The following is a 19,405-nucleotide window of genomic DNA, read 5'->3' on the forward strand; positions in this document are numbered from 1 at the left end:
TTTGATTTGCATCTCTCGGATGATTAGTGACTTTGAGCATGTTTTCATATGTCTCTTGGCTTTCTGATGTCCTCTTTTGAAAGGTGTCTATTTAGGTCCTTTGCCCATTTTTGATTGGATTGTTTATCTTCCTTTTGTAAGTGTATGAGTTCCCTATAAATTTTGGAGATTAGGCCCTTATCGGATATGACATTGGCAAATATGTTTTCCCACACAGTGGGTTTTCTCGTTGTTTTGTTGATGGTTTCTTTGCTGTGCAGAAGCTTTTTATTTGATGTAGTCCCATTTGTTCATTTCTCTTTAGTTTCAAGTGCCCTAGGAGCTGTATCAGTGAGAAATTGCTTCGGCATATGTCTGAGATTTTGTTTGCCTTTGGATTCTTCTAGAATTTTTATAGTTTCCTGTCGTACATTTAGTCCCTTTATCCATTTTGAGTTTATTTTTGTGTATGGTGTAAGTTGGTGGTCCAGTTTCATTTTCTTGCATATATCTGTCCAATTTTCCCAGCACCATTTATTGAGAGACTATCTTGGCTCCATTGTATGTTCTTGCCTCCTTTGTCAAATATTAATTGAGCATATTGGTTCGGGCCGATATCTGGGCTCTCTATTCTATTCCATTGATCTATATGCCTATTCTTGGTGCCAGTACCAGGCAGTTTTGAGAACAGTTGGCTTGTAATACATCTTGATATCTGGTATTGAGATCCCACCTACTTTGGTCTTTTTCAGGATTGCTGCAGCTATTCGAGGTCTTTTTTATTCCAGATGAATTTTTGGAGAGTTCGTTCTAGATCTCTGAAGTATAGTGCCGTGGTATTTTAATGGGAAGTGCGTTGAATTTATAGATTGCTTTGGGTAGTATGGACATTTTAATGATGTTGATTCTACCAATCCATGAACACGGTATGTTCTTTCCATCTGTTTATGTCTTCCTCTATATCTTTTTTCAACGTCCTGTAGTTTTCTGAGTAGAGGTCTTTTACCTCTTTAGTTAAGTTTATTCCTAGGTAGCTTAATTTTTTTAGTGCGATGGTAAACGGGATTGTTTTTTTATAATCTCTCTTTCTGAAAGTTCACTATTGGTGTATAGAAATGCCTTGGATTTCTTGGGGTTAATTTTGTATCCTGCTACATTGCCAAATTCATGTATTAAGTCCAGTAGCTTTTTGATGGAGTCTCTAGGGTTTTGTATGTATAATATCATGTCGTCTGCAAATAAGGACAGTTTTTACTTCCTCTTTTCCAATTTGGATGCCTTTTATTTTCTTCTTCTTGCCGAATTGCAATGGCTAACACTTCCAGTACTATGTTGAACAGGAGTGGTGAGAGGGGGCATCCCTGTCTTGTTCCTGTTCTTAGCGGAAATGGTGTTAGTTTTTGTCCATTGAGTATGATGTTGGCTGTCGCGTTTGTCATATATGGCTTTTATTATGTTGAGGTATGATCTTTCTATTCCCACCTTGCTGAGAGTTTTATCAAAAATGGGTGTTGGATTTTGTCAAATGCTTTTTCTGCATCAATTAATATGACTATGTGGTTTTTTTCTTTCAATTTGTTTATGTGATGTATCACGTTTATTGATTGTGGATATTGTACCATCCTTGCATCCCTTGGATAAATCCTAGTTGGTCATGGTGTATGATCTTTCTGATGTACTGCTGGATCCAATTTGCTAAGATTTTGTTGAGGATTTTGGCATCTATGTTCATGAGGGATATTGGCCTGTAATTCTCTTTCATTGTGTTGTCTTTACCTGGTTTTGGTATTAGGGTGATGCTGGCTTCATAGAATGAGCTTGGAAGTGTTCTTCCTCTTGGAATTTTTTGTAGTAATCTGAGGAGGATAGGTTTTAGTTCTTCCTTGAATGTTTGGTAAACTCCCCTGTGAAGCTGTATGGTCCTGGGCTTTTGTTTGCTGGAAGCTTTTTGATGACTGCTTCAATTTCTTCCATAGTTATTGGCCTATTGAGATTTTTAGATTCTTTCTGATTGAGTTTTGGAATGTTGTATTTTTCTAGGAATTTGTCCATTTCCTCCAGGTTGTCTAGTTTTGTTGGAGTAGAGTTGTCCATAGTATTTTTTAACAATCATTTGTATTTCTGTGGGGTCTGTTGTTATTTTGCCTCTATCATTTTGATTTTGTTTATTTGGGTCCTCTCTCTTTGCTTCTTGGTGAGCCTGGCTAGAGGTTCATCAATCTTGTTTATCCTTTCAAAGAACCAGCTCTTGGTTTCATTGATTTTCTGTATTGTTTTTTTGGTCTCTATGCCATTTATTTCTGCTCTAATCTGTATTATCTCCTTCCTTCTGCTCACTCTGGGCTTTTCTTGTTGCTCTCTTTCTAATTCTTTGAGATGTAGAGTTAGATGATTTACTACTATTTTTTCTTATTTGTTGAGATAGGCCTGTAGAGCTATAAACTTCCCTCTCAGGACTGCTTTCATTGTGTCCCATAGGTTTTGGATTGTTGTGTTTTCATTGTCATTAGTTTCCAGGATGTTTTTAATTTCTTCTTTGATCTCATTGGTAACCCAATCAATATTTAATAACATGCTATTCAGCTTCCAAGTGTTTGAGTATTTTGGGTTGTTTTTATTGTAGTTTTTCTAATATTATGCCATTGTGGTCTGAGAAGATGCTTGGTATGATTTCAATCTTCTTGAATTTGGGGAGACTTTGTTTGTGACCCAATATGTGGTCTATTTTTGAAAATGTCCCATGAGCACTTGAGAACGATGTATATTTCGTGGCTTTGGGGTGAAATGTTCTGAAGATGTCAATTAAGTCCATCTGATCTAGTGAGTCATTTAGGATTGCTGTTTCTTTGCTGATTTTTTGTCTAGAGGATTTATCCATTGATGTCAGTGGTGTATTAAAGTCCCCTACTATGATTGTATTGTCAATCTTTCCTTTGATACCTTCCACGGTTTTTTTTATTTTTTTATGTATTTGGGTGTTCCTGCATTGGGTGCATATATGTTTATCAGGGTTATGTCTTCTTGTTGTATTAATCCCTTTAGTATTATGAAGTGGCCTTCCTTATCTCTTGTTATGGCCTTCACTTTGAGGTCTATTTTGTCAGATATTAATTATTGCTATCCAGCTTTTTTTTTCATTTCCATTTGCCTGAAAGATATTTTTCCATCCCTTCTCTCTCAGTCTGTGTGAGTCCCCTATTCTGAGGTGGGTCTCTCGTAGACAGCAAATATATGGGTCATGTTTTTTCATCCATCCAACCACTCGATGTCTTTTGATTGGAGCATTTAGTCCATTTACATTTAAAGTTATTATTGAAAGGTACTTGTTTGTAGCCATTTCTATTTTTTGTGTGTGCCTGTTTTCTTTCTTAGCTTTTTATTTCTTCTTTTTACACCAGTCCCTTTAGTGGCAATATTCTTTAGATACGACCAAAATAAAGCACAAGTCAACCTCACATCATTGAGAAGTGTTCTGTGACACGGACAAATAATAAGCCATGCATTTCAAAGACATGACTAAGTGGCCACAAGAAGAAGAGGGAAGACAATCAAAATAAACCTACATTAGGGCACCTACTTTTTTGAAACCAGCATTACCTTCATAGCAGAAATATGACAAGAAAATTTTGAAGAAGAAAAATTGTAGACCAAAAATGTTTTATCAGTAAAAATACAGAAGTCCTAAACAAAATGTAGCAAATCAAATCCAGCTGTGTAGGCACACTGAGTGGGAAAGTGAAGCCAGTATGCAGCCATACCAATAGATGCAGAAAATTGATATGAAAATATCAAATACACATTCAGGACAAAAAATCATGAAAAATAAGAGGGTAAAATTCCCAATCTATAAAGAATATCTACCAAAACATTCTCACTAGTGAGATGTGAAACCTCCACTTTCCTGAAAATTAGAAATAAAGGATGAAACAAGGATATTTAACCCAGATAGCAGGGTGATGATGTATGTAGAAATTGCAGATTAACCTGGAGACAAATTACCAGCAATGATTTTAAATTTAGCAAGGTTGCTATATATAAGGTCATCAAAACAATAAAATCAATTATATTTCCATGCACTGAAAAAATGTATTAAGAAAATTAAAGGCCGGTCGCTGTGGCTCAGTGGTTGAGTGTTGACCTATGAACCAGGAGGTCACGGTTCAATTCCCGGTCAGGCCATGTGCCCTGGTTGCGGACTTGATCCCCAGTGTGGGATGTGCTGGAGGCAGCCAATCAATGGTTCTCTCTCATCATTGATGTTTCTATCTCTCCCTCTTCCTTCTTCTCTGAAATCAATAAAAGTATATTTTTAAAAAAAGGAAAATTAGAGAAAACTCCTCCCAATTGGGAGTGTATACCATACCTATTAATTGAAAGATTCAATGTGTCATGATGTTAAGACTTTTCAAATTGATCTAATGACACCCTGGTAAAAGTCCCAGCAGATTGTTTTTGCAAATTGACAAACTGATATTAACATTAGTTTGGAAATGTAAGCAGCTAACATTAGCCAAACAATATTAAAGTAGGACAAATTTGCAAGACCTACACTGTCAGATGACAGAACCTGTTAATACAGATTGATAGTCACAACTGGAAAGACTAGAGTCCCTCAAGCTGCCACAAGTGTGGTTTCTGCCCCTCTCTCATCTTGTGTTGCTAGAAGATGAACACCATACTGTGAAAATGGGACCTCCAAGACCACTGAGGTCAGTGTGGGTGAAACACATCTTACCTTGGGGATGAGGTAGTTTCTGAAGTTAACATCACAGGTCACTGCATGGGGCAGGTTGGTGGGGAGGAGGTCAATATATCTCTGGACCTCGTGCACCATGGCATCCGTGTAGGGCATGTGACTCCTGTCTTGCATGCAGGGGCTCCGCTCTCTGCCAATGACGCGGTCAATCTCTTCCTGGACTTTAGCTGGTAAGACATAAGTAAGACAAATGGAAAACAGGAAAATGTATACCGTATTTACATACCGATTCAGGGATACATGCAGCACTAGGGTGTCTCTATGTCATTATAAACATCAGTTATATGCCCAGAAATACACCCAGACATAGAGAAATAATTGCCATGTAGATACATACAGCTCTCCTACTAGATAGATTTATGATGCATCAACCCATACCTGTATAAGTATACCTCATGATATAAACAGAAATGATGAAATGGTCAAGGAATTAAGTCCTTGTACAAAGAAAAATAGGACATCAAATATAATTTTATATCAAAATAATATGTGGGTTGGAAAGTTAAATGATAATGTACGTTTTGTGTATTTGTATGTTTTGTGTATTTCTATCTCTTTCCCTCTCCCTTCTTCTCTGAAATCAATAAAAGTCTATTTTAAATAAATAAATAATGACTTCTATTTCTTACTTGCCTATTTTTAGACAATATCTGATTTCCTGGTAAGGAAGGTGAGAATTTCTCCATCCCCACCTCATACAAAATACAGACAGACATGCACACAATTCCCTTTATTCTGTTTTCCCCAATATAGTTAGATCACACTTCAACATCATTCTGACTATATATCCTCTCTGGTAAGACGACTATGATTATGTTTCATTTTTGGTACTTTCTTGGACTTAATCATGATTCTTTCATTCAATTCATAATTTTCTCTATCTTCATTAAGAATTTCTCTCTCTCCCCCCCCCCCCCCCCCCCCCCCTCCAAAAAGCTTTATTGTTTCATTTGGTCCAATGCATGGAGAGGGCTTCAGGGTGGTTAAAAGAATGGCTAGCAGTTTCGGGGAGAGGCTCAGGTAAAAGCCAGACACCAGGAAATGCATAGTGGGCCCCTCAAAGGCCTCTGGGCTCCAAAGGCTCCTTCCTAGTTGTGCTGGAGGGTGAGCCTTTCCAAGGATACTGGCCCAGCCCAGCCTGGGGGCGGGCAGCCTGCAGAGGGGAGCCAGGTGTCGCCCATCTTCTTGATGAGCTTCACCTCCTCACCCAGGAAGTGGTTCTCCCGGAAGTCACAGAGCTGAGGGGCTGTGGGAAGAACCCAGGGCCTGCAGCTCCCACAGGGCCTGGCCAGGTTCCTCTCCAAGGCCAGGGCGCCTTCCATGGCCCTGAGTTTCACCCACTCATCTTGGAGAGGCTCAGCACGTCCTGGAGAGAACGCGGCCACCACGCTGGTTTTGCAACTTTAAGAGCCTCTCAGCGCCCTCACGCTTCTCCGGCCAACTCGGGGAAGAAATGGCCCGCTCCCTGGAGAGCCACATCGTCATGTTGGAACAAGAAGCCCAGAGAGAGGTAGGTGGGAGCCTGCAGATGCAGGCCAGGCGGTTGACGGCAGCCTCCCCCTCGGTGGAATAATTCTGACGGGTTTGGGAGCTCATGGTTGTTTGGTAAGAAGGAGTTAAGGTAGGAAAACACCCAGTGTGTTGACTGGTCCCGCAGGTGGCTCTGAAGGTGGTGACTGGATAAGAAGCTGGAAGGTGGTCGGAGGCTGGAAGAAGGGGCGTCCCGGGGTCTGTTCTGTCCAAACACTGTTGAAGCAAGAGTCAGGCCCAGGACCGCCAAGGGCACTGTTGATTTAGAATTATGTCTAAATACTGAGGTAGATGCTTCTAACTCCTAATAACAATTTCCTCGTTATTAGGAAACCTAAGATAATCAATCATTTCTCTTTTTTGCTTGGTGTCTCCCCTCACACCTGCTTTATCCACCTAATCATATTGAAGTGGATATTTCCTAGGCCTGGCATCTAGCAAGCTCCCTGACAATTTCCTTCTCCTTTGAGCCCTCCAGATTTCTTGAGCCCATGACTTCCTCTGATGTGGAAACGGACATTTGGATGAAAAAGGAAAAGGGGGGTGGGGTGTAAAGGTTTTGTCAAACGTACAGGTCTGAGAATATACTCTTTAATGTACAGTTTGATAGTTACTCTTGAGAATTCTGATGGTGTTTGAATCCCAGTCCTTACACAGGAAATGATGCAACTCTTTGAATGTTTTTGTGATTTTCTTTTTAATCCTCATGTTCTGAAATTCATGACCCTGTGTCTTGGGTTGGATGCTTTTATTTCATTCACTCTGATACACGTGTCAGGGAATTTTCTATCTGCATGGCAACTATGGAGGTCTTTCCTCCAGACCTGTTCACTCTCTGGAGTTTTTAAAAATCTGGCTGCTGAATTTCAGGAAGTAGGATGGAGAAAGACACTAAGAGTCTCTGAATTCTAGAAATAGATTCTTACCTAACGTTTCTTTACAGCCCTACACCTCACTCTTTCCCTGTCATTTCTCTAGAAAGTAAACCTCCCTCACTGTATTGGGGAAAAGCAGTTACCTGATAAAAGGAGTTGTCCAAAGGACTTAGGCAGCCCTGACCGGTTTGGCTCAGTGGATAGAGCATCGGCCTGCGTACTCAAGGGTCCCAGGTTCGATTCCGGTCAAGGGCATGTACCTTGGTTGCGGGCATATCCCCAGTGGGGAGTGTGCAGGAGGCAGCTGATCGATGTTTCTCTCTGTTGATGTTTCTAACTCTCTATCCCTCTCCCTTCCTCTCTGTAAAAAGTCAATAAAATATATATATTTTTTAAATAAAAAAGGGACTTGGGCAGGGAGAGCTACCTTTCCAGCCTGTTTCTGCTTCTATCTTCTTTGACACTGGTACTTCTAAATACCAAAACTTATACACCCAGCCAGCGTGGCTCAGTAGTTGAGCGTCGACCTATGAACCAGGAGGTCACGGTTTGATTCCCAGTCATGGCATATGCCTGGGTTCCGGGCTCAACCCCCAGTGTGGGGCGTGCAGGAGGCAGTCAATCAATGCTTCTCTCTCATCACTGATGTTTCTATCTCTCTCTCCCTCTCCCTTCCTCTCTGAAATCAATTTAAAAAAATAAATAAATGATAAATAAATAAATACCAAAACTTATAGGGATGTAGGGACACAAATAAATTTTTTAAACTTGATTTTTATTGTTGACACTATTGCAGGTGTGCCCAATCTCTGCGCCACCCCCCCCTCCCCATCCTCCCCTTACCTTTGCCTGCCTCCACCCAGCTCTAGCCCTTCACTTCCCTCTGGACACTGTTGTCTGTGTCCATGGGTTATGCGCATATGTTCTTTGGCTAATCCCTTCACCTTTCTCACCCAGACTAACCCAACCCCTCCCCTCTGTCAGAAGTCGGTCTGTTCCATGTATCCATGCCTCTGTTTCTATTTTGTTTGTCAGTTTATTTTGTTCATTAGATTCCACATATACTAGTAAGTGAGATCATTTGGTATTTGTCTTTCACTGACTGGCTTATTGCACCAAAGGACCTAAATAGACCCTTCTCCAAAGAGGACATACAGATGACCAACAGACATGAAATAACGCTCAACATCACTAATCATCAGAGAGATGCAAATTAAAACCAGGTGTCAGCTCACACCTGTCAGAATGGCTATCATCAACAAATTAACAAACAACAAGTGTTGGCAAGGATGTGGAGAAAAGGGAACCCTCGTGCACTGCTAGTGGGAATGCAGACTGGTGCAGCCACTGTGGAAAACAGTATGGAGGTTCCTCAAAAACTTAGCAATGAAACTGCCTTTTGACCTAGCGTCCCCACTTCTGGGAATATATCCTAAGCATCACAAAGATTCCTCCTCATGGAACTTCCTCTTCTGACAGTTGAGGTTACAATTTCATCCTCTCTACAGAGTTCATTATCTCCCCTCTATATGCTCTCTGCATTTCAGATATTTGTTGAGGATTTGTTGGCTGTTTCCTGACCTCCTCTTATCCAGCTTTAGAAGACTAATTCTCATTTGCAATAGGTTGTAACCATTTTAGTGGGATTTTAACACAGGAAAAAAATAATGTATGTTTCTAAACTGCTATGCATAACCGTAACTCTATAAAGGTATATTTCTCTCCTAGCCAGTTTGGCTCAGTGGATAGAGCATTGGCCTGCGGACTGAAGGGTCCCAGGTTTATTTCTGTCGTGAAGGGCAGGAACCTTGGTTGCAGGCTCCTCCCTGACCCATGCCCTGGGCAGGGCTAGTGCAGGAGGCAACCAATTGATGTATTTCTCCCACATCGATATTTCTCTCTGTCTTTTCCTCTCGCTTCCACTCTCTCTAAAAATCAATGGAAAAATATCCTCGGGTGAGGATTTTTTTTAAAAAGGTATATTTCTAATATAAAGTGCTTGGAAAAGATCTTGTTTTGGCAACCAACTTCTTTCTGGAAACAGACTTCTGAAATAACAGAATTCCTTTATGCAATATCTTAAGCCTGAAGAGGACCACATTGCTTGTGAATCTCAAATTTTAGGACACTTTCTAGAATGGAAATGATCTCAGGCAGCCTCACTAAGTAAGTCTCTAGGATTTTCACTTATGCTTCAGTAAGAAGAGTTTCCATTAGGACCTTGCATTTTCAGAATGAGGCGAGATCTCTGAGGCATATACCCACTGTTTAAAGTGAGTAGCCTTTTCATAATAAAATCACTGTGCAGTCCCAGGCCACTCCATGCTGGTGTGTGCCTGCCAGGAAATCCAGACTGCACTGTATTGCTTTGGCTACTGCCCACAGCGTCTTCACTCCTCTCAGACATCAGCCTATATTTTAGAAAGATGTCCCATTATTATCCCTTCTTTAAACTTGGCAAAACAAAGCAGGTCAGAGGCATTTTAATAATGACATTTCTCTAAGAGAAACAAGATGGAATGTCCTTGCTGTGTCTTTCCAACGTCTTTTCTGAAATTCACCCCTCCCACCATGCTGGGCATACCTGAAACCTCTGGGTGCTTGAGCAGGAGCAGGAGAGCATATCTCAGTGTGGTACTTGTTGTCTCTGTCCCAGCTCCAAAGAAATCAGACACGGTGATTGTCAAGTTGTCAATAGTAAACTCCCCGTGCGGATTGTGCTTCTCCTAGGAATAGTTTGATGAAATTATTTGACAAATTCATTTTCCAGAATTCCAGTTAATCCAAAATAATTCATTTGTTTTAAAGTTAAGCCAACATACAAACTGCAAGGTGCAATTTTTGAAAACAAAACAAAACAGCTCAACAACAAAGATAAGCAAAGGACTTGAATGACATTTATCTGGAGATTAGAAATAGGTAACAGCACATGAAAATATATTCAGTATCACTGGTCATCAAGGAAATGCAAATCAAAGCCACAGGATACTTCATATTCATTAGAACAGCTTTAATAATTATAAAAATTAGAAAATAAGTATTGGCAACTGTCAAAAAATAGGAACCCTCATTCACTGCTGGTGGGAATGTAAATGCTGCAGACACCATGGAAAAGCTTGGCTGTTCCTCAAATCTTAGACATAACATTGCCATAGGTCCCATCAATTCCTCTCCTAGGAATGCACCCAACAAAAATGAAAACAGGTCCATGAAGAAACTTGTATACAAATGTTATAGCATCATTACTCATAAGAGCCAAAGGCAGACACAACACAAATGTCCATCAATAGATAATGAATAAATAGTTTTCTGAGTACAGGTCCTTTGCCTCCTTGGTTAAGTTTATTCCGAAGTATCTTAATTTCTTTGTTGCAGTGGTAAATGGGATTATTTGTTTAGTTTCTCTTTCTGAGAATTCATTCTTGGTCTATAAAAAAACCATTGATTTTTGGGTGTTGATTTTGTATCCTGCCACATTGCCAAATTCATTTATTTTATTTATTTTTCAGGAAGAGCAATTTTAACTTTCTATTAAATATTCTTCCATTTTATCCCATATTTTACTGAGTTATAAGAAATAACATTAGCATTAGAAAAACTAAGAAGAAAGATAAATGTGGATAATCACTAAACATATGAAAAGAAAAATTATAACAGGGTTGAACTTTATAAACTTAAATTAATATGAGATAATTTTTAAACTGTGCATATCAAAGCAAATTTTACTATTAAAATAATTTAACACTGATTTTTCAAGAAGGAAACTAAAAATATTTTTATTTTAAAAAAATAGGCCTGTGTTCAGCTACAAAATTTCCCCCCAAGTTCTGATATTCCTTTTATTTAAATTTGGGAAGAAAATGCCATTCTGATGGCACAAAATGCATAAGTTTTAATTGTTTTAATCCCAGCACAGAATTTTAACAACTATTAATGGAAAACAGATTAAGGTCATTAAGTGCACAACACTGATTTCTGGCCAGCTTCTGGTATTTTGTTTCTCCATTAGTTCTCCCAAGGAAAACTTAAGTTGAATCTTCAGCAGAATAATCCTCAAATATACTTCATAAGCAAAATGAGTGGGTATACTTCATAACCAAACAATAGCTTTTGTTTACATAGTTTTTGGATTTTGTTGTTCCTAATTTTATTCTGGAACTCAATTTTATCCCAAACCATAATTACCATATGAACATTTTAACACACAATTGTATGCAATTCAGCAAAGCAGTAGTACACCATCAGGCTCTGTTCACCCAGAGCTTAGGGAAAACAGGATTGGTCACACTCAATTAAAAACAAATCTCATGCTATTTGCCAATGCATGGTTTCAGTCTAAGTTCTGACAGTGAAATATGTGGATATATATTTGTAAATCTCATCTTGATTTTCAAAGGTAGACACAGGAAGTTCTTCACAGCTTAGCTTTGGCTGGCTGGAGCTGAAGATTTTGTAACTTCATAGCCAGATCCATGTTGCCAGTGATTTTCAATTTACCTTGAAAGAAGGCCGACTGAGGATTCATTTTACCCATCATCAAAGCCATCAAGTCCGAGTCAGCCATTGTGACTGTGCAGTCACCTCTTTATCTGAGTTGGGAAGCACTGATCCTTTGTCATTCTTCACATCCACTACCCAGGTGGCTTCTTTACCCCCAGGGCCATCCTTCACCTTAAAGGCCAAAATACTGCCCATTTTCTTCACAAACTGTTTCCCTGCTTCTTCAAGCTTCTTTTCAATTTTCTTAAAGACAAGCTTTGCCTTAAATCCTTCAACTGCAGCACTGATTGGAACAGCCTCAATTTGATCAGTTCTGGCAGCTTTGAAAAGCCCATCTTGTAGATTGTGACAACTACAGCTCCTCCAAGGCTTAAATTATGCTGCAGAGCCGCCAAATTCATTTATTAAATATAGTAGTTTTTTGGTGGAGTCTTTAGGGTTTTCTATGTACAATATCATGTCACCTGCAAATAATGAGAGTTTTACTTCCTTCTTTCCCATGTGGATGTCTTTTATTTCTTCTTGTCTGATCACTGTGGCTAGGATTTCCAGTACTATGTTGAACAAGAGGGGTGAAAGTGGACATCCCTGTCTTATTTCTGTTCTTAAGGGAAATGCTTTTAGTTTTTGCCCATTGAGTATGATGTTTGCAGTAGGTTTGTTATATATGGCCTTTATCCTGTTGAGATATGCTCCCTCTATTCCCACTCTGCTGAGAGTTTTTATCAAAAATGGGTATTGGATTTTGTCGAATGCTTTTTCTGCATCTATTGATATGATCATGTAATTTTTGTCTTTCAATTTGTTTATGTGATGTATCACATTTATTGATTAGCAACTATTATACCAGCCTTGCATCCCTGGAATGAATCCCACTTGGTCATGGTGTATGATCTTTTTAACACATTGCTGGATCCGATTTGCTAATATTTTGTTGAGGATTTTAGCATCTATATTCATCAGGGGTATTGACCTGTAATTCTCCTTCTTTGTAATGTCTTTACCTGGTTTTGGAATTAGGGTAATGCTGGCCTCATAAACAAAGCTTGGAAGTATTCCTTCCTCTTAGATTTTTTGGAATAGTTTGAGAAGTATAGGTGATAGTTTTTTTTGAATGTTTGGTAAAATGCCCCTGTGAAGCCGTCTAAACATGGCCTTTTGTTTGGTGGGGGTTTTTTGATTACTGCTTCTATTTCATCAGTTGTTATTGGCCTATTCAGGTTTTTTGATTCTTCCTGATTCAATTTTGGGAGATTATATTTTTCTAGGAATTTGTCCATTTCATCCACATTGTCTAGCTTGTTGGCATATAGTTGTTCATATGTATTTTCCTACAATTCTTTGTATGTCTGTGGTGTCAGTGGTTATTTCTCTGCTTTCGTTTCTGATTGTATTTATTTGGGTCCTCCTTATTTCTTGATGAGTCTGGCTAATGGTTCATCAATCTTGTATATCCTTTCAAAGAACCAGCTCTTGGTTTCATTGATTTTTTTGTATTGTTTTTTAGTCTCTATGTCATTTATTTCTGCTCTAAACTTTATTATTTCCTTCCTTCTACTTACTCTGGGCTTTTCTTGTTTTTCTCTTTCTAGTTAAGTTGTAAGGTTAAATATTTTATTGTTAATTTTTCTTGTCTTTTGAGGTAGGGCTATAATGGTATGACCTTCCCTCTCAGGACTGCTTTTGCTGTGTCCCCAAAATGTGGGGTTATTGTGTGTTCATTTTCATTCCTTTCCAGTAAGTTTTTTTTTTTTATTTCTTTTTTGATCTCGTTGGTAACCCATTCATTATTTAGTAACATGCTCATTAGCCTTCATGTTTTTTAATGTTTTGGGGTGTTTTTACATTAGTTGATTTCTAATTTCATTCCACTGTGATCTGAGAAGATCCTTGATATGATTTCAGTCTTGAATTTGTAAAGACTTGTTCTGTGTCCTAACAGGTGGTCTATCTTTGTAAATAATCCATGTGCACTTAAGAAGAATGTATATTCTGCAGCTTTAGGGTGAAATGTTCTATAAATGTCAATTAAATCCATCTGATCCAGTGTGTCCTTTGTAGTCACTGTTTCCTTGTTAAGTTTTTGTCTGGAAGATCTATCCAGTGAAGTCAGTGGGGTGTTAAAGTCCCCTACTGTGACTGTATTGTTGCCAATCTCTCCGTTAAAACCCTCTAGAAGTTTTTTTTTAAATATATTGGGTGCATATATGTTTACCAGGGTTATAGCCTATTGTTGGGTCAATCCCTTTAGTATTATGTAGTGACCTTTGTTGTCTCTTGTGATGGCCTTCATTTTAAAGTCTATTTTGTTGGATATGAGTATTGCTACTCCAGCATTTTTTCTTTTCCGTTTGCATGGAAAATTTTTTCCCATCCCTTCATTCTCATTCTCTGTGTGGCTTTTGTTCTGAGGTGGGTCTCTTGTAGATAACATATAGTTGGGTCATGTTTTTGTATCCATTCAGCTACCCTATGCCTTTTGATTGGAGTATTTAATCTATTTACATTTAGGGTTATTATTTATTGCCATTATATTTCTGTATTTCTTTAGCCTTTTTTTTGGTGCGGGAAGCTCTTTATTTGACCATCTATTTTGAATGATAGCCTTGCTGGACATAGTAATCTTGGTTTCAGATCCTTCCTACCAGTTTCTAGGCGGTCTCCACTATATGTCCTTGGTTATCAGAGTTCTCTCCAGCTAGTCTCCCATTGATTATTCAGGATTTTTATTTTTATTTTTTTGTATTTTAGTTGCAATTCCAGTTTGGTCCTGGGAGCGTGTCTGTGTAGCATCCACTTACTCCACTGCCATTTTTAATCCAGTCAATTGATTTTGGATGAGGGTGCCAAGGCAATTCATGTGCTGAAAAATAGTCTTTTCAACAAATGGTGCAGGATTCATGCCTACCGGCACCAACTTCCAACTCGATTCCTATGCCAATTCATTTATTTTACATTCAGTTAAGGCTTGTCTCTTCCATCCACCTATTTCTCACCACAACCTCTACACCTCTATATACACCACTCACCCTTCTGAAATCCTCTCCCCTGTACTTCACTATAAATATATTAAGAGTTATTTCCAACCACTGGATGTGCAGGAAGCCCAGCAAGGTAAAGCCATGCTTTTCCATTCTCTTATAAACTGTGGGCAAGGTCATGTCCATGTTCACATCATGGCATGCTATTCTGTATTTTCTAATTTGTTTGTAATGTTTCTGTTCTCACCTCAGGCATCATTCTGTCTCTCCTCAGGTAAATTATTAGTACCTAAAAAGCAGGATTAATGTAGTCCACTTATTTAACAATTCACTGTTCATTTAACAACCTATAGAATATCTTCCATATTGCTTGGTGTAGAGTCATGCACACTATATTTCCTTAAGATGCTTGTCAGAATTACTTGCCTCACCATTGAAACATCTCTGGTAAATACAAAAAGTATTCAGTGAACCACAAGATGCACAAGCAGTCAAATAACTGAGTGCTTGTTAACACTTTACCTGCTCCATTTTGATCAGGAAATAATCAATAAAGTCCCGAGGATTGTGAATGTCCAGAGATGCTTGATGTTCCTTTGTTTTCTCTGTAACATAACTTCTTATAAAAGCAATATTTTTAAATATTTTGTTTTGACTCCCTGGGAAATAGTCCAGGAGAGCAGGGCAATTGTTGTAGATCTAGAAGAGAAAAGGATAGTTTATCTGATAAAAAAACACTTAATGAAGATATATACCATATACTGAGCCCTAGTCAGAAACTGTACTGTAAATATTAATGAAATATGGTCTTTGTTTTGAGGGGGGTTTCTATTTTACAAATATGTAACTTTCTACACTGACAGGTGTATTTGAGGGAGAAAGTTCTGACCAGAGGAGCAAAGATGGTAATCACTTCTATACACATTCATCATGCTTATAGTATAAAAACAGGTGCGTATCAGTTCTCTCATTTTTTACATCAATTCTTCCCTGAAATCTTGAAATATGGGATGGCATGAAATACTATGATTCACATTTTGTAGATGACAACAGAGGGGGAGGGAGTTTAGGCACTCTGATACAGCGCACAAAACGTAACCTTGCTGTTTCTAGTTCTGTCTAGTAGCCTCAGACGAATCAGTATCTTAGAACTGGGAGGGTCCTGGTGATAACCATGAAACACAACTCAGCATTTTATATATGAAGTAACTGTGCACAGGGCAGTTAAGTGACTTCTTTTAGACCACATCACTATCTTTTAGGCTGAGTACAGAACATGTCAACTCGCACAGGGTAAACTTGTGATGTTTGTGTTTGGTTCGTACACCATGTACCCAATCATTTTGTCATCCCCCAAACAATTACCTTGTCAGTTAGGATGCCAACTAAACCATCAAATACTCTTACCCCAGTTAGTGTTCCCTAGAAGCATCTGTGGTCCCAAATATTCTCCCTTCTTGAAGGAGATATTCTCTTCCTCCCTAAATGCATATATTTCTGTCAGCTAATGTACTGAAGAAGTCGCCAAGTGTTGACTAATGACAAGACCTGTGGGTAATGGAATCCTTTCAAGAGGAACCCATAAGTCCATTTAGTACTATAGGCATGTTTCTGGAAGTTATCAAAGTACTTTATGGGAAATTGGGCTTTGGAATTTAGCAGGAATATCCTAGACAGGGTCAATGGGGTTGAATTCCAGATCTGTATTCTGGGCATTTCTTTTCTAGTCTATCATTAAAGGGCTCAGCCCAATTTCCCAGATGAGCACTTCATGATGCTAAGCTCTGGGAAGGACTATGGCATTCACTCATTCACTTCACGGCTTGGTACACACACAGATGTGGACTTCTTGGAGAAAAGAGCATAAAGGATTCCATAAAGATGTGAAGAAACAATCTTGGCCTCACCTGAATCCATGGAGAGCTCAGAATCTTGACATTTTCATTAAACCTTTCCATTATGTTTAGAAAAACTTTATCTTTATAATCAAAACGCTTCTGGAAGATAATGGAGCAGATCACATTGCAGGGAGCACAGCCCAGGATAAAAGTGGGATCACAGGGTGATGCTAAAGAATCAGAAACAATTTTAAAACACCATTAGAATATACATATGAAACACTTTGATTATGAAATAACAGGTAAAGGTAATTTTAGAAACTTTAAAGCAATATCTTGCCTATAAATTTCCTAACAGCAAAATATTCAACATGCATGTGGGCACATCCCCAGTAGGGGGTGTGCAGGAGGCAGCTAATCAATGTTTCTCTCTCATTGATGTTTCTAACTTTCTATCCCTCTCCCTTCCTTCCTGTAAAAAAATCAATAAAATATATTTAAAAAAATATTCAACATGCATAAAATCAATGCATTACTTTTACCTTAACCTGAGTATATTATTTCACCCTAGCTAATTAAATAACAGCTTTCTGAAAAAAATACTCAATTTATACCCATTGTCTTTATTTGTATTCAAGTACAAATTGTCTTTACTTTTCACCCAAGTGCCTGATAATTTGGAAGAAAAAAATAAAGGGAAAAAAAAACATTTAAAGAGGCCATTTTTATATATGTCATAATTAAAGTTAGTGCTGAATATAATTTGTCTGCAAAGCCTGTAGAAAATTAAGTGCTGGTATAGAGAAAGAATAGGGACCTCACGATGTTTTATGTATGATGAAAAATTGAAAGAATCATGTGTAGAAGCAACAGAGGGGGATCTATAGCGAGGAAGATTGTGGGTGAATTCATATATTTGAAAGAATAAGTGTAAAGAAGCAGCAAGCATCCTTGTTGTATGACAAGAAAAGCTAATATACAGCCCTGACTGGTTTGGCTCAGTGGATAGAGTGTCTGCCTGCGGACTGAAAGGTCCCAGGTTCTATTCCAGTCAAGGGCATGTGCCTTGGTTGCGGGCACATCCCCAGTAGGGGGTGTGCAGGAGGCAGCTGATCAATGTTTCTCTCTCATTGATGTTTCTAACTATCTCTCTCCCTTCCTCTCTGTAAGAAACCAATATATTTTTTTAAAAAAAGAAAAGCTAATACAAGTGAACAATTATTATAAAATGGATTTTTTTGCCTAAAATAAAAATGAAACGAGAATTTTTTATTTCAAACATAAATCCCACATAAGCAAAACAAAAATGGAGTTCTTTTAAATCTTTATTTCAATATTTAAAAAAATTTCCCTCCCACCAGGCCAATGTTGCCCAGTGGATTGAGCATTGTCCCATGCATCAAGAAGTCACTGGTTTGCCATAACCGGTTTGGCTCAGTGGATAGAGCGTCGGCCTGCGGACTGAAGGGTCCCGGGTTCGGTTCCGGTCAAGGGCATGTGCCTTGGCTGCCGGCACATCCCCAGTGGGGGGTGTGCAGGAGGCAGCTGGTCGATGTTTCTCTCTCATCGATGTTTCTAACTCTCTATCCCTCTCCCTTCCTCTCTGTAAAAAAATCAATAAAATATATTTAAAAAAAAAAAAGTCACTGGTTTGATTCCCAGTCAGGGCACGTGCCGGGGTTTTGGGCTCAATCCCCAGTAGTGGGTGTGCAGGAGGCAGCTATTCAATGATTCCCTCTCATCAATGTTTCTATCTCTTTCTCCCCCTGTCTTCCTCTCTCTCTAAAATCAATAAAAACTTATTTTAAAAAATTTTTCCCTCCTGGAGGATCCAAGATGGTGGCAGAATAGGTAGATGGTACACTCACTTCCTCCCGGGACCAAACTGGAATTACAACTAAAATATAGAGCAATCTATCTGAATAACCAACTGAAGACTAGCTGAAGAGAAGTCTTATAACCAAGGATTTACAGAAGAAGCCACATTGACACTGAGAGTGGAGACATGAAAAGGGCTGGTAGCTGAGATTCTGGAGAGAGATCTCAGCTGCAAAGGTTCCCCCTGAGAAGGGTGGGGTGTCAACTGCAAGCCAGGCTGCCCAGCCCAGAGCACAAGAGCCTGGAAGAGGCTCCCATGTAATGTCTGGCTGTGAAAATTAGCAGGAATTCTGTCCACCAGGGGGAGATGGAAGTCTGCTAGAGTCAGAGGTGCCCTCTTAAAGAGCCAATACCCAAAGTCTCATTCATAACCGCTAACCTGGGCTCTGGCAGAGGAAGGGAGGGTGGCATGGACTATAGTTCTATCGGAGAGCCTGGGTTTGTGGCTCTGGGGAGAGATCCACCAGGAACCCTGTGCTCAGTCATTCTCTAATAACACAGATGCCATCTTTCTTGGGTGGCACATTCCCCTGGGGGAAAGTAATAGCCCCACCCCCTGGATTACCTGTCACCCCACCCTGTGGATCTTGAGCCCTACTGAGGAGTTAGCTGCCTGACACTGTAATGTATGCTTAATTGCTAAGAGGGTAGATCTCATGTTATGTGCTTTATACCAGCGGTCGCCAACTGGTGGTCCATGGACCACTGATGGTTTGTGAGGTCTGAAAGGTTGGCGACCGTTGCTTTATACTATAAATTTTTGTTTAATGTGGGGAGGAAATAGTAAGACATAGAATAAAAGGAAATATCTAGTTAGTAGCTTCTAGGCCAGGCTCTGTTAAATGTTCCAAGGCCCTAGCTGATTTGACTCAGTGGATAGAGAGTAGACCCACAGACTGAAGGGTCCTGGGTTCAATTCCAGTCAAGGGCAGGTACCTCGGTTGCAGGCTGCCCAGTTCAGGAACCCCGTGTAAGACAACAAGTCAACAATGTTTTTTTCTCCCACTCCTTTCCTCTGTCTCAAAATAAGAAAAAAATCAATTCAAAAAATATCCTCAGGTGAGGATT

The 19,405-nt window shown here is 39.2% G+C and overlaps 1 protein-coding gene and 1 pseudogene across 1 annotated transcript in view; both read right to left on the reverse strand.

Annotated features, from left to right (window-relative positions):
• LOC118669936 (cytochrome P450 2C18-like) overlaps positions 1 to 19,405 on the reverse strand; it is a 42,566-nt gene that overhangs the window by 16,127 nt on the left and 7,034 nt on the right. Inside the window, exons 4-7 of the mRNA XM_036336543.1 lie at positions 16,529 to 16,689; positions 15,144 to 15,320; positions 9,725 to 9,866; positions 4,715 to 4,902 (exon numbers count right to left, since the gene is read on the reverse strand). Coding sequence (XP_036192436.1) covers positions 4,715 to 4,902; positions 9,725 to 9,866; positions 15,144 to 15,320; positions 16,529 to 16,689 — 668 coding nt within the window. The remainder of the gene's footprint in view (positions 1 to 4,714; positions 4,903 to 9,724; positions 9,867 to 15,143; positions 15,321 to 16,528; positions 16,690 to 19,405) is intronic.
• On the reverse strand, positions 10,557 to 12,123 carry LOC118669935 (annotated as a pseudogene).

The sequence above is a fragment of the Myotis myotis genome, unplaced genomic scaffold, assembly GCF_014108235.1.
Source record: "Myotis myotis isolate mMyoMyo1 unplaced genomic scaffold, mMyoMyo1.p scaffold_m19_p_15, whole genome shotgun sequence".
Classification (NCBI taxonomy): Eukaryota; Metazoa; Chordata; class Mammalia; order Chiroptera; family Vespertilionidae; genus Myotis; species Myotis myotis.